The 17697-nt window shown below is 45.8% G+C and overlaps 1 protein-coding gene and 1 long non-coding RNA gene across 2 annotated transcripts; one reads left to right on the top strand and one right to left on the bottom strand.

Annotated features, from left to right (window-relative positions):
• Positions 1–1205: 1205 nt before the first annotated feature.
• mertka (c-mer proto-oncogene tyrosine kinase a) lies at positions 1206–16645 on the top strand. The gene is made up of 19 exons (XM_060073326.1): positions 1206–1604; positions 2212–2560; positions 2925–3025; positions 3288–3458; positions 6708–6794; positions 7022–7137; positions 7432–7621; positions 8408–8553; positions 9781–9916; positions 10034–10184; positions 11190–11278; positions 11397–11492; positions 11581–11661; positions 11837–11929; positions 12367–12485; positions 13430–13539; positions 14161–14320; positions 14702–14838; positions 15285–16645. Exons 1-19 carry the CDS (start codon positions 1520–1522, stop codon positions 15868–15870), a joined length of 3003 nt encoding a protein of 1000 aa, XP_059929309.1. The 5' UTR covers positions 1206–1519; the 3' UTR covers positions 15871–16645.
• Positions 13684–14817, bottom strand: LOC132473313 (uncharacterized). Its single transcript, XR_009529314.1, has 2 exons — positions 14678–14817; positions 13684–14334 (listed from the first exon to the last, which is right to left on the bottom strand). It is a non-coding gene; the product is annotated as an uncharacterized LOC132473313 (long non-coding RNA).
• Positions 16646–17697: the final 1052 nt, after the last annotated feature.

The following is a 17697-nucleotide window of genomic DNA, read 5'->3' as shown; positions in this document are numbered from 1 at the left end:
GTGTAGGTTGCCATGTGTTGCTACTGAAAAGCCCATCTCAGTGTAGGGTTTTTGGCGTCCCCTTGTGGTTACCATAAAGCAATGTCGACTGGTTCTGGGTTATTCTAATGCACGTTCCCCGCTTTCACACCAAAAAGAACCGAGAGCCAGTTCCGGGCTGGTGCTAGGGCCAGTTCCAAACTGGTTCCAGCCGGCCCTTACCCCAGTTAAGAACCGGTTGGTTTCACACCGGCGAGAGCCAGCCACGGAGCCGGCGAGAGCAACGTCATGACGTCACTGCAAACGTTTGCTTACGTCTCCGCTTTACCAGCAACCCTCGCAGTTTCAAACAACAAGAACAATGGTGGAACTTTTTCTGGACCTCGGCAGAAGACCAAAATCCAAGGAGACAGGTTGTCTCCTCCACGGTCCACTGCGATTTTGTCTTAGCGTCCATCGTTCACTTCGGTGATTTAAAAATGCCGCCCTTCGTTGGTCTTCCTGGGATAACCCCGCCCCCTGCCCCCTGCGTAAAAGCGGTTCTCGTTCTAGCCCAGCTCTAAAGTGGGGCCAGAGTTGAACCGGTTTTTAGGGGCCGGAGCCGGTTCTTTGGCGGTGTGAAACCAAAGCCCTGGCCCTAGCTCCGAACTGGCCCGGAACCGGCCCCGATTTTGCGGCGGTGTGAAAGGGGCAAAGAGCTTCACAAATCCGTGACATCGCTTCACCAACATGATATTTTGCAGAAAAGTGGAATGCAACCCGAAGGTTGCCATGGGAAACAGGTGCAATATAAACCTTACATGTCCTCAATAAAAATAACCAATAATTAAATTAATTAAAAACATTATAAGAAGACATCGACAAGAGCTCAACCTGATTAAAAACCTGATATATAACTATATTGAGAATGGTGGCTCTGTGGAAAAGTTTAATGTTTACACCTACTCAATGTAGGCACAAACTGCCTACTAATAGTGTAGTCATACTATTTTAGTTTCAATGTTAAGTTATCAACATCTGAGGAAATACTCTTGATATATTACAATTAATTCCTCTTGTCTTACTTCTTATGATAAAATACATGTATAATCCAGTCACTTGAATAAACTATATATATGCAGTTGCTCAAATTGTCCACATGGGGGAGGACTTTCCCTCAAAAGCTTCTCACGGTCAACATTGTAATTAAGCAGACAAAGGGAAACCAGCAATCTTTTTGTGACAAAAGCTCAGACAACATAAATAACCATTATGTGTAGTCTACGTTACGATTATGTTCGTTTTATTTAGTTAGTTTAACCAAAACGCTTGACTCTAAGAACCGCCTTTTTTTTGGGATACCTCCTCTGACGTCAGGAACATTAACTTTTTTTCCCCAGTAAAAAGGGCTTTACTTTGGCCAGAGTCTGAGTGTGTGCAGACAAAGTGAATCCGGTGTGCAATGTTGACACTGTTTGTGATTGAGCGTGCTCAAAACGTTTGTAAAAGAGCGTCTTAACGCTTTGGAGAGACGCAGGGGACTCGTCTGCCCAGATAAGCTATGGCCAAGAAGTCAACCGCAGTCTTGTCCAGAAAAGCTCTTTTTACAGCGATATTGGCTATTACTTTGGGAACATTGACAAGTGGTAAGTTGCTGTGGTTGTTGTTGTTGTTTTCTTTATTGGTGCCATTGTGTGCCGTTCTTTCTTTGTTTTTACAAAAGCTTCTCAGTGCTATTCACATCAATATATCCAGGTGTTAATTTTCTGGGGAATTTAGGGACATTGCTACTAATTTGAAGGTAACCGTTAACAGTGCGGCCCTTGGGGTTAATTATTAATATTGTATGTTCGTTTTAAGTAATATAATAAAGAGAACGGAAAAATCAGATTTTTTATTATAGGACTAGATTTAATTTAATTGTTTTTTTTATTTGCTCGTGACAACATTGCATTTTAAACAAACCGATAGCGCAAGCCTTTATCGAACTGGTGCGAAATAATACATTTTGTCACAAGCTATTAACACTGCAATCGTTTTGTTTTTTTTGTCACTTTACATTTCTATACAACTCAAACAGACTCCAACAGCCTATTCCTCCCTTTCGTGTGAGCGTATTATTTGTCGATGCTAACCCTTCTTTTGGAATGATCTACAACTTGTGTTCACATAATCTAAAGACATACCGTTACCATCCACACACGCACAGGTAGGCTACATAACGTTCTCATTCGTGTAATAACTCCGTTACAGCGTTGCACCCGGCTGCCTTCACCAGACCGTATGGGCGACAGGGTCGAACCCCGAAGCCCACACGCAGCGCGTCCGAGGACTTCATTGCCAAGAAGTCTGCGATGAGACTTCATTTGAGCCAGGAAGACATCAAACAGTTGCAATTCAAGCCCACCATGGGCTCTGGCTTCATTAAGCTGTCAGAAGGACACGAAGCCAAGTTCAACTGCTCCATCGACCTCCCGGTGCAGCTGGACCTCAACATCGTGTGGCTGAAGAACAACGAGGACCTGGCCGCCAACATGCAGGTGGTGATCAATGAGCTCCAGACCACCAACGATGGAGTCACCACTCTGCTCTCCACCGTGTGGTAACTATTGCTGCAGGTTGCGATGTCCAGAAGCCCTTCTAGTTGTTTGTATTCATTCTGGCCCCCCAGTATAATGATGATGATTATGATGATGGTGCATGAATATGATGAGGAGGAGGAGGAGGTCAATTAGTGAGGATGGGGATGATGATGATGATGATGGTGAGGAGAAGGCCAATGAGTTAGGATGATGAGGATGAGGATGAGGATGATGATTATTACGATGGTTGGTGATGATGAGGATGAGGGCATTTGGTGATGATGGTGATGATCATCATCATCCGAAGGAAATTGGGGGAGTATGGTGATGATGATGCTGATAGTGATGACGAAGGTGGATGTGTGTCTGTTATGTGTGCGGCAGCATCAGCCACGTGCAGAGGGTCGACGCGGGCCAGTACCACTGCCGGCTGAGCCTCGGCGACACAACGGTAGAGTCCCCGGCGGTGCTGATCCAGGTGGAAGGTGAGACACGACAGGCTCCAAAACCTACTCCTACCACCAGCCGATGGTGGATAGAATTGACCAATTGGTCAGAATTGATACAAAATGTGCACAGATACATATTAAAACAATTGCATGAGCTGTCGAATTTTTTCCACTCGGGCAAAATCGACAAAATGAAGAAATCATAAAAGTACATTTTCGAACCGATCTGTTGATTGTCGTCAGTACCGGACCGATATAGAGGCCATGGATTTACCGATCGACCACCCGGTTCTTCCAGGTCTTCCGACGTTCATCCGACACCCGGAGGACTTGAGTGTGAGGGCCAACACCTCGTTCGTGTTGTCCTGCGAGGCGGTGGGTCCCCCAGGCCCGATCACCATCCGCTGGCTGCGGGACGGCAAACCGGACGGAGACTTTCGCCCGTCTCCCAGTAACCACACCGTCCCAGGTGAGACACCAACATGCACACGCAGCCAAACGCTCTCGCAGTGTTTCCCGTGCTTGGCCATTGGATACCGGGAGACTTTTGGAGGGATTCACCTCCCGGATCATGGTCTGTTTCTCTCACTCCCACTCTCTCACTCTTTCTCTCTCTCACACACTAGTTCTCTCTCTCACTCTTTTTATCGCTCACACTCTCTTTTTCTCTCTCTCTCTAACACACACACAAACATTCTCTCTCTCTTTCTATCAAACATTCTCTCTCTCTTTCTATCAAACATTCTCTCTCTCTCACGTCAACATACGATTTATAATTGGAGCACCAACTAATGCTTATGCAAACCTAAAGATAAAATCTGTCAATTGGTCTGATTCCTCTCCTGACCAGCTGTGGGAATGTTGAACTCCTTTCAAGAAGAGATAAAGAATGTAGTTGGTCTTACTCAACTTGTCTAGTAGTTTCTGTTCTGCCTTGTCTGTGCTACCTCAGCGTCTGTCGTACCTCAGTGTCTGTCCTCTGCTTGCTTCAATAGTTGCACCATGGTCTGTATCACTGTTTTTGGTGCTTTACTATGGCCTGGCCCTGGGAGAACTGGGATATATTGACAGCTTTGATAAGCATTATCAAACTAATCCAAGCCAGTGTTTAAAAGGATATTCAGCGCTTAATTAGTTGTTTGTTTGGTATTCAGCAACCAAGATTGAATTCCTTAAAAAATAATAAAACATCGTTGCAGGGTTTAATTGGTAGAAACAGCCTACTCCTTTTGTACTTTACTCCCTTTTATTCACAGTCCCCTTTGCTAGGAATTGCAGTTAAATGATGTTGAATGGGGCTAAAGAATGCGTTTCCAAAACGCAAGCCAAGAGGCTAAAAAGTAGAGGGTCAGGGCTTTGTTTTGGTTCTGCTTGTGTCCGGACCCGACCATTAAAGGGCGTATTGGGGGGTTGGGGTTGGGGTACTGGTGGTAGTGGTGGTGGTGGTGGCTGTGGTGGGGAGGGGGGCAACGCAGAGAGAGAGAGAGTGCTCGGGGGTTGGCTCCCGGGACAAGGGCTTGATTCATGAGTGAACCCACGGCGCTGCAGCAGGGGTGGGTGGAAAGTGAAGCCTGCTGTATCCAGGCTGGGCATACAGGCCGGGCTTCATCCACACTGATGCACCAACGGTCACAACACAACAAGGGCCTCTTCCTATATATCAGGCAACATATGCCCCCCGCTCAGTCTGCTTGTTTGACTCTAATAATAACAATTATAGGTAAATCTCTGTTAAATGCATTGTAAGCCCCATCCGTTTTTTTTTATGTGACACAGTTACACAATGGTGACAGTAATTAGTGCACTCTTTAGTCTACAATCAGCCTCTATTTAGTCCCCCTTATTGCCCTGAACGCACTGAACTCTGAAGCTAAGCGCGGCCTCTCCAAAAGCAAATGAACGTTACGTAAAAGCCAGTCCTACAGTAGGGACGCTCGCTTTCTACCCGATCCGTTGTTAAACGCACTCTGCACCCTGCCACGGATTCATGCACAGTGGTTGAAAGAAAAAAAAAGGAAAAGCAGCTACGGAACCTTTTGGGACGGACTGGTGAAATGGAATGCTTCCAAATCTGATAATTATAGGCCCCTTGGTCCACAGTGCTTCCATATGGCTTATTATATATACAGTTGTTCCAAGTCACAGCCTAATCTCTGCCATTTGTTGTTCCCATTTGAGCGGCGACTAACTTTCGATGACCTCTCACTTCTGTAACTGCCCTCTAAGATGCAAATGAAAGGGAAAGAACAAGAATAATTCCCAATTTGTTCAACTTTTTGTAATCATGTTTCATTTTATTTTCGCTTTTACTCTACAACATGTGTTCTACTGGCCAGTCTCATTCACCAACCTTTTACACTTTATTCCTCAAACCTGAAGTCAGGCACGTGTCACCAGGGCCGACGGACTGCGGGGGAAAGTGAGGCAGTCCTGGGGGGGCCCAAGGCAGAGGGGGGGCCCACGGCAAAAAAAAAAAAAAATATATATATATATATTTTTTAAAAATATTTTACTTGAATTATCCACCAGCCCATAGTGTTAGGAGTAGCACACGGCCACGTCTCCTACCCCCCCCCCGTCAACAATTGTTCTCTACCCCCCCCCCCCCCCCGTCAACAATTCAGCGCAGGGGGGGGGGGGGGGGGGGGGGCCATCAGTACCTCTTGTATACAGGACCCAGGATTTGGTGCAACGGCCCTGCGTGTCACTATTGCTGCTGTTTGCACAGTGATCTTTGTCAAACTGGCATGAGATTGAAAAGTCTTTTTTTTTACAACCACAAACCAGCTGGCTCAATGCCTTCTTTGGCCTCACTCATGGCATTCTGTGAATTCTGATCATTAGCCTAGAATTATGTTTTTGACATTAGTTTGCTGAGCCCTGCCTTCAGTGCTATTTGAATATTATTACCGGTCAGTGCCCTATTCATACTTCCCCTTCTACTCTCTACTTTCTACATTACTACCATGGTTCAATGTTACAAAGGTCTCTTTACCAACTGCAGTGCAGTGTGGTGAGCCACTGAATTATATGATTATCTGAACTGCCTTTGGACTTTGATCAGTTAAAATATGATAATTTGACTCGCATAAAGAAGTCTGATTGATAGCAGTTAAAGGCAGACTCAAGGGAGCAAAGACTTGTGTCTGCGGAAAGGCACTCAGGTTCCAGGCAACTGTCAAAAGGATGGCTTCGGATTTGCACTGTTCGAATAGTTCCCAGCAACAGAGGGGACAGTGGGCACAAAAGAGACATTATTTAGTGGCTATCGCAGGCCTTTTGTAACTGGGCAGAGTCGTGTGCTGATTGAAAGATTTTGTGAACAGTCCAGATCACATGCCTGTTGGCTTGGCAATAAAAAAATGCAGAAGCGATTTTGTGAAACTTTTGAGATTAAAAAAGGTATGAAAGTGTCTCACATCATGTGATTTTCTTTCTATTGGTCTCAATAGATGCAGTTGCACATGATTATTTCAGATCCTGATATATTGTCACTTTCAGAAAGAGAGATAGCGCATTGTTAATAAATTAAAAAATATATAAAACTAAAAAAGAAATGTACCAGCAAAGGATGCTGCGTTACCCTGGTAGGCTTCTTATAGCTTCCTATACCGTGAAGCATTGTCAGGAAGTATAAAGGTGTTATTTTGTGTTATTGCATATCACAGGGTCCCAGTTTTCTGTACTTATGGTTTCCCATGTGTTTCATGGTCCCCAGGAGTGGACAAGTATACTCAGTTCAACTGTGAAGCTTACAACAAGAAGGGCATCAGCACTTCCAGAGAAGCAAATGTCCACATAAAAGGTAACATTTTAGACTTCAACCACCAACAGACTTATATCATACAAGCATCGTCTAAGGGAGGGCCCTTTTGTAATGAAGTGTGTGTGTGTGTGTGTGTGTGTGTGTGTGCGTGTGTGTGTGTGTGTGTGTGTGTGTGTGTGTGTGTGTGTGTGTGCGTGCGGGTCTGTGTGTGTGTTTGTGTGTGTGCTTGTGTTTTTTTCCCCCTTCCCTCCTATCCTCGCATGAAGTGCTTCCCCAAGCCGTCTCTGAGGTGGCGGTGATCGAGAGGCAGTCCAACAAGCTGATCTTGAGTTGGACCGCGGGACACGACGGTTTCGCTCCGTTAACCAGGTGTCACATCAGGGTGAGCATCACACGGGGACACCATTAACTAACCTGAACACTGGCTGGCCAGCTAACTAGAACCATCCCACGAGGGTAAAACGCAACCACGAAATGAAATGAAACCCTTGCCGTCAATTTCGTTATGATTCAACATGAGACGTTGATTTTAAACTGGAAGTCTTTTTTGACTGTATATCTCTGATGCATGAACCGTACTCGGTCTCTCCCTGTGTCTTTCATCTGTTGCTTTTTCGCCCAAACATGGCTTGTGAAGGTTAACTTCATGCCCCTGCTCTCCCCACCCCACCCCCAGATTAAAGAGGTGAGCCGGAGAAGGGGCGAGGTCATGAACACGAGGCTCATCAACGTCACGGTGCCCCCCTTCCAGTGCGAGGTCCCGGGACTGCAGGCCCTGACCGGGTACAACTTCAGCGTCTCCTGCAGCAACGACATGGGCTCGTCCCCAGGCAGCCCCTGGATGCAGGACACCACCACAGAGGGAGGTGGGTGTGGCCCCCAGACTACCAGGGGGCTAGGCTAAAGGCTGGTGCACGCGGCTGCCATGGTTCATGCCTCCAACCAAATTTTGTCCAAAGGATTCTTTCGCAGATTTACGATGTTGATCTGGATAGGGTGTTGTCTTTTGGCAACAGTGGAAACTTGAGGGCTGCCTTCCTTTGGGGCCCTCCTCATAAGTGGATACGGTCTTTCCAATTTCTCTAAAGTAGGCTATTATATAACCATAACAACATTCAAGCGAACACTTATTACATAAAAAAAGTATTTTAGGAACTCGCACTGAAATGCTTCATCCATGGCAGGAATTCTCTGAAAGAAATAGTAGCCAAGTGTGTTGCTTTCCTGTGGGTACGCAATAGGAAATAGGATTGACATCACAGGGAAAACATACTGGGTGCGGCCGATTCCCAGTTCCTTCCGGGAGACCCCATGGGGGAGTTTTTAGTTGACTGATGAACCAATATAGAAGATTACCAGATTTTTGTCATACATGGAACGTCGTAAACAAAGTTACAAACAGAGGGATCATTTTGTAGTGTTTTTGTGGTGGGTTCTCAGAGTTTTATTGTAGTTTTGCCATGTATGCCATTATGAAGCCTTAGAGTGACATGTTTTTATTCTCCTTTCCTCCTTCTCGTTCCCTCTATTGTTCCACCTCTTCTTCTTCCTTTCTTCTTCTTCTTTTCTTCTTCTTCTTCTTCTTCTTCTTCTTCTTCTTCTTCTTCTTCTTCTTCTTCTTCTTCTTCTTTTCTTCTTCTTCTCCTCCCCAGTGCCGTCGGTTTATCCGCGTAACGTCACCCTGCGTCTGAATGAGACGATGCTGGTCGTTAGGTGGAAGGCGCCGCCGTCGGACAAGATCAACGGGATCCTACAGGGTTACGACGTCATCGTCAAACACGGGACACGAGAGAGCAAGGTGAGGGGATGGACGCTGCTGCAAGTACTCTGAATAGTATGTCTCAGATAGTGGATATTCTTGTTGGCTCTTACGATTTTCTTGTTTTTCTGCCAAAGCTTAATTGGCTTAGCTGATTTAATCAGAGTGAGAGATACAACGCTGTCCTCGTCCATAACCATCTATTACTATGAGTCATTTATGACAAATCTGTTTTTAAAAAACTGATTTTGACCTCCTTCCTGTCTGGCTCTGACTCTAACAAAATACTTTCCATTCTCCGTCCTGCAGTGTGTGTGGTATCATTCGTAGCACTTTTAATACTTCCTGGAAGTCCAGGCATGGGACCCTGAATAAATAGTGGCAATTTCTGGGAGATGTGTTGTTGCCTGCCCCCGACCCCTGATACGATCGGTGTTGTCATGGTTCTGTGACTGCACTCGGATACTCTCTAGTACAATGCTGTGCTTCCTGTCCCCCACAGACTTGTAGTGGTAGGAAGAGGAAGTTGACTCCAGTGTTTTAAACCTGGAAAGGGCCCTTTTTCCTTTTTTCTCCTTCGGGCCCCTAAGCATGAGTCATGCCGAGGAGATGGAATATGAATACAATGCACGGCTCGACGTCGGGCCTGACAAAACTCATGTGCGTTGTCCGGTCGAATGGGTGATGTCATGACACACAAAGCCTTTGTTTTAATGCCCGCGATGACTGGAAATGAGTGAAAGGCCAGTTGTTGTAACTGACGTGTGATCTGCTTCTGTATTGTCGCAAAATAAGACGACAAAAGCACCCTCCAAAATGACAAACAAAAACTAAATATATCTTGAATAAACGTATTTATCCGTGTGTATTGTCCTAGAGGAAAGGATATCTGTCGTTTATTGTTACTTTCCTGACACATATTTTATTATATGTTAATCATACAATCGCTTTCCCTTGCCCCATGGGTAGGATTCATCGAGTGTTGCACGTGTTATTGTCGGGCTCTGCGACCCCCACGCATCATCACGAGGTGTTGTGAAACACAGGACTGCGTTCATCACGTGTCACCGAACCTCTGCAGCTTACCGGACGCTTACTCTTCTTCCCTTTTTCAAAAGCAGTCCTAGCTTTAGGGAAACAAACCCGCCCACCTCTGAACCTTAAAGTCTGAAGACTAGCTGACAATTTGCTGACAGCTACAATCCATATCCATATTCAATGGTATTCGTTGGCGTTTTATTCTGTTTAATAACAATTGTGACTCAGACTCACAGCGACTCCACCACGGCCTATGTGGCTCTGCTGGAATTCAACACCACCTACAGCGTGGAGGTGGCCGCCTGCACCCAGACAGGGCGAGGCATGGCCAGCCCTCCGGTCTCCATCTTTGTCCCCGAGAACAGTAAGCTCCTGTCCCCTCCTACGCACCTCCTCAACCTCCCTCCTCCTCCGAGAGCAGACGGGCTGAAAGAGTAAACCAAACCTCCTTATCTCTTCTTTTCTTTTTCTTGGGTTGCAGCCTGGATCCTTTCCCCGTCCTCCAGCCCGGACACCAGGGGGTCCGACTCCTACTACGTGGTCCTGGCGGTGGCGTCTGGGGCCTTCCTGATGCTGGTGGTCCTCTGGTTGGCTATCTGTGTCAACAACGGCACGCTGAACTCTTTGTTTGGGTACGTTGGCATGTGGGTCTCGAGTCATAAACTAAATCTGGTCTATTTACTGCTGTTTGCTGTTTCGTCATTATCTCTCCGACCCTTTCATCCACACTGGACTTAAGTGGAAGTTATAGTCGCTGTGACTCGCCATTCGTGAAGTTTGTGGATAGTCCACGGTCCACCGTCATGGAATTTGTAGTTCCCATTTCTGTAGCAAAATTTCGGATACACATTTCGCACACGCTGTTCGCAGAGCTTTAAAATGGTGGAGGTGCGCGACTTGTGGTCAAAGGCTGTATGAGCCGAGGGGATTCGAGGTTGACGCCGGCTGGCGCGGTTCACGCACAGCTTTTATAATGGGCCGTTACAGTGAATCTCATATGGGTTATTACGGAGCAGATGTATCGCTACACACTATCCAGGGCTATCTAATCAACATCTGTGCTAATTATTTGGATGTGACCTTGCTGCATCTGCTAAATGCTTTTGGGGATGGTTGGTTCTTAAGCTTACACGGCGACAGTAGTAGTTTTTCAGTGACTTATATCCTTCCTTGAACATGCAAACATCTGTTGCATGTCCTTATCGACTAAATGTTTCCGATCTGAGTTCATATACGAGGTTCCATTTCCTGTAAATCGCCTATTGTCTGGCCCTGAGGTCCACAGCTGGTATGCTGAATTCGTCGTGCTGCCAACCCAAAAGAAACCTCTTCCTCCACATAAACATCACCATCCCCCTCTCACAAAACACCCAGCAAACAGCTGCCCAGGCTGAGGAATTTATTGTCAGGTCTGTGACTCAGTGCCGCCATGCAGAATGGTGATAACAGCGTTTCACGGGATGCCAGCCTAACAGCAAAACAATAGCGGACTAAAGCCACCCCTCTTTCCCACAGAGGGCTCTTACTATCATACTTAGTGGGTAGGACTGTTGATGTTGCAGAGTGTCTCATTTTGCCCTGTGCTATTTGTGATTCCGTTTCCCTTTTCTTTTGCACCTCCCTGGCGCCCTCTGCAGGCGACTGTTTGGAAGTGGAGACAAGCAGCAGCCTGTCGTGCAGTACAAGCCCCCACGGAGCTACAACCGCTCTGTGGTGGAAGTCACACGTATGTTCCGGAATGAGGAGGAGGGATACTGTAGTGTGTGTGTGTGAGCTGTACCTTTATGATTGTGCTGAAGGTATGTTCTACATTAATAATTGACGTTCGTCTATCTTCTCTGTAGTTAGGAACCTCGGGGTTAGCGAGGAGCTCCAGGCCAAACTTCAGGACGTCATGATCGCTAGGAGCCTGCTCTCTATAGGGAAGATCCTGGGAGAAGGTGAGCGGAGTGACGACTGAATGTGTCCAAGGAGAGTCACAGTTCATGAACACATGCAGATGTTTATTTATCATGCGTATTCCGACAGGTGAATTTGGCTCAGTGGTGGAGGGACATTTGAGGCGACCCAACGGGACATCGGAGAAGGTGGCTGTGAAGACCATGAAAAGTGAGCTATAGTCTCTGGATGAGGTTACTGTTTAAAAACCCTATACGCACAAATAGAACCATTCACAATAATTGTCAAATTTTCCCATTAAATGACTATATAAGGTACTCACAATTTTCCATTTAAGCAATTTGCTTAAAGCTGCTCACATTCTGTTCTTTTCCTTCCTATCCAGTGGACAGCTTTTCCCAAAGGGAGATTGATGAGTTTCTGAACGAGGCAGCCTGCATGAAAGACTTCCACCATCCCAATGTCATCAGGCTACAGGGTAATACTTCACCAATATAATGTAATAATCCACACTTTAGCCTACTCAAAATTGTAGACTCACATAATAATAATAATAATAATACATTTAATTTAGAGGCGCCTTTCAAGACACCCAAGGTCACCTTACAGAGCATATAGTCATCATTCAAAACTATGTAAAACAGACTAGGAATAAAAGGAAAACAGAGGTTAAACATGAAGAATAATAATAATTAATAACACTCAAAGACGCCTAAAGTGAAGGGGGGGACCTCACTAACCACCACCACATAACTGGTACCCACTGTGATTCGATTACAAGATGATGAGGAGAGAGCTAAGTGTGTTTCCCTGTGGGTCTTTGTGTTTGTGTGTGTGTGCGTGCACGTGTTTGTATGTTTGTGTGTGTTTGTGTGCGCATCTGTGTGTGTATGTGTGTGTGTGTGTGTGTGTCAGGCGTGTGCTTGGAGGAAGGCTCCGGACATTTCCCCAAGCCCATGGTCATCCTGCCCTTCATGAAGCACGGAGACCTGCACAGCTTCCTACTCCGCACCCGCCTGGGAGACAGTAATGTGGTGAGGAGTTTGGGTTCTGGGGTTTCCTCCATGCAGCGCTGTACTGGCCTCACACAGCCAGACCCTATCCGCTCCGCTCGTTAGGTCTGAAGAGCCAGACCCTATCCGCTCCGCTCGTTAGGTCTGAAGAGCCAGACCCTATCCGCTCCGCTCGTTAGGTCTGAAGAGCCAGACCCTATCCGCTCCGCTCGTTAGGTCTGAAGAGCCAGACCCTATCCGCTCCGCTTGTTAGGTCTGAAGAGCCAGACCCTATCCGCTCCGCTTGTTAGGTCTGAAGAGCCAGACCCTATCCGCTCCGCTCGTTAGGTCTGAAGAGCCAGACCCTATCCGCTCCGCTTGTTAGGTCTGAAGAGCCAGACCCTATCCGCTCCGCTCATTAGGTCTGAAGAGCCAGACCCTATCCGCTCCACTTGTTAGGTCTGAAGAGCCAGACCCTATCCGCTCCGCTCGTTAGGTCTGAAGAGCCAGACCCTATCCGCACCGCTTGTTAGGTCTGAAGAGCCAGACCCTATCCGCTCCGCTCGTTAGGTCTGAAGAGTCTGCCGTCAGCATGCTTGGCCCCTCAGCCAGTCTAATCCAGATGACGTTCATGCTGCCCTATTTCCAAAGTAAACACCATTAGCGTCATCAACATCGCTCACTGGGGTTCAACGGTTGGCAAACTGAATTTACTTTGGAGCCCAGTGGGGTAGAGTTTCTTATCTAATATCTGACTGACAGTGAGCAGGTGTCTTTTTTTATAAAAGTAGTAGTTGAGTAATACCGCATAAAGAAGTATATATTTTTGTTAATATTCTTTTAATTATTATTATGAGATTGTTGATTTTGAACATTAGCCACCACTTAAACAAGTTATAAAGTTTCCATTAACGTATTCAAAATTTCGAATCTTTCTTTGTCTTATCAGAATAATAACGTTTTTTCTTCTTTCTTAATCTACTCAGTTCCTGCCCACTCAGACGCTGCTGAAGTTCATGGTGGACATCGCTACGGGGATGGAGTACCTCAGCGGCCACAACTTCCTGCACCGCGACCTGGCCGCGCGCAACTGCATGTGAGGCTTCCTGCTGCTGACCCTCACGGAGATATCAGACCTAGTGAACACTGAAGTGTTGAAACTGGGGACGCACAGCTATGAAATTCCTTTCATAAGCTAAGATAAACCGATATTGATTAGTTATTTCGTCATGAACAGAAATCAGACATTTTTATTTATTTATTTATAAAAAAACATTTATCAACCATTAATATCTGCCTCACCACCAAACAATACAGGCATTGCTCAATTCGGCCGATATTGCCCGATATAAATCAGGGGACAATATATCGGTGCAGATTGACATGATTTCAACATTAATTTAGGCAAGGCAAGGCAAGGCAACTTTATTTATATATCACTATTCATACACAAGGCAGACTCAAAGTGCTTCACATATAAACATTGTCATACAATAAAATAAAATAATAGATAAGTAAAAGAAAACATATGCAAAGAAATGGGTAAAATAGAAAGTTAAAAAAGTCATTTTAATATTAAAATAGAAAATAAAGGCAAAGTTAAAAAAGCTTTTTAGAAAATGCAATGTATTTAAGATTTAGCAGAAAGCTAAAGCAAAACATAGGACAATATAATCCCAGATTTAGACCAATCTGTAATTCTCCATTCCTCTGATAGGCTGCGTGACGACATGTCGGTGTGCGTGGCTGATTTCGGCCTGTCCAAGAAGATCTACAGCGGGGACTACTACCGGCAGGGTCGCATCGCCAAGATGCCCGTGAAGTGGATCGCGATGGAGAGCCTCGCTGACCGGGTGTTCACCATTAAGAGCGATGTGGTGAGCGTTTCCTCCTGCGGACAAGAACGTCCCCTTTTAACACGCTCTGCTGCATGACTAGTGTATGTGGTAATAATGGATTGTTATCTGCGACATCATGATTTTTGCGGTTAACGATCAGTACAAAATATTCTTCTTCTCTGTAATTACTCGGGTGCTTTCCAAAAATATTACGCAGCCATTACTCATTGCAACACTCATTGTGTAACATTTAAATGTCCCTATCTTAAAACTGAAAGGAATGTAATTACAGCCCAAAATTCCTGAAATAAATACACATGCACTACTTCCCAATGCTATCTACCAGCGCTGATGATAAAGAGGTAAAGACTTTGAATATGAATATGAGGTACTCACTGAAGAACACTGTGTTTCATGCAGTGGGCGTTTGGAGTCACCATGTGGGAGATTTCCACCCGAGGCATGACGCCCTATCCCGGGGTGCAGAACCATGAGATCTACGACTACCTGCTGGAGGGCCACAGACTGAAGCAGCCGGCGGACTGCCTCGACGACCTGTAAGCCTTTAACATTAACACAAAATCAATCAGGGCTCAAGCGGTTCAGTTCATTAAAGATATAGGTTTTTGGAGACTAGAATGATTCTCTTTACGTTAAAGAGTATTTGGATTTGGAAGTTATATCCCATTCATCTTCTTTTTGGCAGGAGATAAAATATACGTAATACTAAATGATTGTTAAAGTACATGGTAAATGGACTGAATTGATATTGTGCTTTTCTAACCTATGGCCATTCAAAGCAATTCACAATTAGTGCCTTGCATTCACCCATTGCACACATTCATGCAGACAGCTTGCCAGGGGGCAGTTAGGTTGAGATGTCTTGCTCAGGGACACCTCGACACTCGGCTGGGAGGTGCCAGGGTATCAAACCAGCAACCTTCCCGTTAAAGACCCGCAAGCAGCTGACAGTGCCTGTGTGTGTGTGTGTGTCTGGGTCCAGGTACGAGATCATGTACAGCTGCTGGAGGGTGGACCCCCTGGACCGACCGCTGTTCCCCCAGCTGCTAGAGCGGCTGGAGAAGCTGGCGGAGAAGCTCCCCGAGTCTTCCAGCAAGGACGACATCATCTACATCAACACCAGCTTCCCCGAAGAGGAGCACGACCCGGAGCTGCTCGGGGCGGAGGAGGACCCCCACCCGGGCCTCCACGGCGGCGCGTTCGGTGAGGCGTGCGGCTCGCCCTCCCCCGCCTGCGCCCGTCGCACCCGGGCGCCGGGACACTCGGTGGTCACCGCCGACGTTCACGGGAGCACGGAGGACCGCCGGGACGGATGCAACCGTGACGACGGCCGCGACAACGGCACCGATGACCGCGACGACGGCGCTGACGGTGACGCCGACGTTGACGTCGACGGCGATCGTTACGTCGTCGTCATCAGACCCTCGGACCCTTCCTCGAGATCCGCCCCCTCCGCCAACCTCGTTGCCGTGGAAACGCCCCTTTTGCCGAGAGACGGTTCGGCGCGAACGGCGGCGAACGGAGCGGGCGTGGATCACGGGTCATGTGACACATCTTCCCTGCTCTAAGGACAAGGGCAGAGGACAGAGAACATGTTTTCGAGGGGCCGCAAAAAGTGTGTGTCTAAGGACTTTTGGAGCACATTGACATTTCGCAGTCGGTTGTTTTGTGTTGATTTTGATTTGAAGATGTCCAAGGCAAGGCGACGTACCCTCTCCGTGGTATGCCTACACACCAGTGTTAATAGGGACAACGTTTCGGATGTCCAAATGTTTTAATAAGCTTTTGATATAACTGTGAAATAGTTTACTTTACTGAACCATTGCTTCGTCGTGAAAATCGTGGAATATTTATTTTATAACCCTGAGATTTTGCAGCTTACACTAAAATGTTGTAAAGGATTTGATTGACCCTTTGCAGAACCTGTGCATCTACAATATGTGTTCTTTAAAAATGAGCTCTCTCTGTGTTAACAAAGTCTAGACTACTCCACAGACGACTACTGAGGAATAGAGACCTTTGCTTTGGTTTGGGCAGCATTAAGAGAGGATGGACTCATCTTCTGCTTTGATGGGGTATTTTTGCAGCAGAAAATAAATATTATACTATTTATCAACATTACAAAAGGTATGGAGTAAAAAATATCAAGTGACATCTGCAATTGTCACATTGCCATCAACAGGTTTCTCTCCAGTGCAATAAGTGTCTGAAAACATTAAAGTTAGGTTTATCTCCAGTGCATTTTGTCAATGAACGAAAGCTTAGGGAAATGTATATAAAACATAATATAATACGTTTTTAAATCGTTGGTGCCGTTTATAATAAAAATGCTTCAAACCGTCATAGCGTTGTACCGCAATGTTTTCATGAAAAGAAGGTTGGGTTAAAAACAATAATAAATAACGGTAAACCTTCTATGATAATTGGTAAAGATGCCAATACTACATTGTGGCATTGGTCACATTGGATAGCTTTTTCTTTCTTAAATATAATTTATTAAAGTGGTAAAATGATTCTAAGTAAGTAAAAGTACCGGTAAGTATTTTATATCCTCTCTCACGAGAGAAATTTGCTTTGGGCAAACAGAGAGCATCGGCGACACATACATAAAGATGTTACGTAGGCAAACATAAAAACATGAAACATGAAACACATTGCATTACCCAAACACATGGCCTCACCACCTGAAACCCATTATAAAAAACATAGTCTAAACACTACACCCAGCGCGTACAAGTATACATAAGGATGATGCACTGCCCACTAGTTATTGCACTATTTCCCAACCAGTTATTGCACTATTGCCCCACCAGTTATTGCACTGTTCCATCACGGAAAGCTCCCTCCACTAAGTAGCTTATTTGATAGCGGAACTAGGGAGAACTTTAATCTATCAAACCTACAAAATGGGAGCCGGTATCTTTTGCCCAGAGGCAACAGCTCATACTCCATGTTTAGGACATGGTCTGTGGCTGAACCTTGCTTCCTAACTGTGTCCTCAAAAATCTCCTTTAAGGAGGATGGGGGCTGGGTCCCCATTATTTTCCCAGGTTCTGGAGTTGTGCTTTAATTCTTATAGCGTATTATGGACTCAATCATAGCTCTGTAAAACAACATCATAATGTAGGCTACTTATCTAGACCATGGACCCTTAGTCTACGCAAAAAAATATAGCCGCTGACAGATCTTTGAACAAACATACTCCACATGAAAGCTCCACTGTAACTTGCAATCCAAAGTAATACCCAAGTATTTGAATTGAGTGACTTGCTTGACTACCTGTCCTTTAATGGACACAGGCTTATGATCACCCACGCCCCTGGGATCAAAGACCATCTATTTTGTCTTTGTCGCATTTAAAATAAGGTTGTGACCGTCACACCTGATATGCGATG

This window comes from Gadus macrocephalus, chromosome 15 (assembly GCF_031168955.1).
Source record: "Gadus macrocephalus chromosome 15, ASM3116895v1".
Taxonomy (NCBI): Eukaryota; Metazoa; Chordata; class Actinopteri; order Gadiformes; family Gadidae; genus Gadus; species Gadus macrocephalus.
Note: the sequence above shows the minus strand (reverse complement) of the source record. Positions and strands in the feature narration are given on the sequence as shown.

Coding starts and splice junctions, on each gene's coding strand:
- mertka (XM_060073326.1), top strand. CDS start 1,520: ATGGCCAAGAAGTCAACCGCAGTCTTGTCCAGAAAAGCTCTTTTTACA. Junction 3,459..6,707: donor CAGTAACCACACCGTCCCAG/GTGAGACACCAA, acceptor CATGGTCCCCAG/GAGTGGACAAGTATACTCAG. Junction 11,493..11,580: donor AGGGAAGATCCTGGGAGAAG/GTGAGCGGAGTG, acceptor GTATTCCGACAG/GTGAATTTGGCTCAGTGGTG.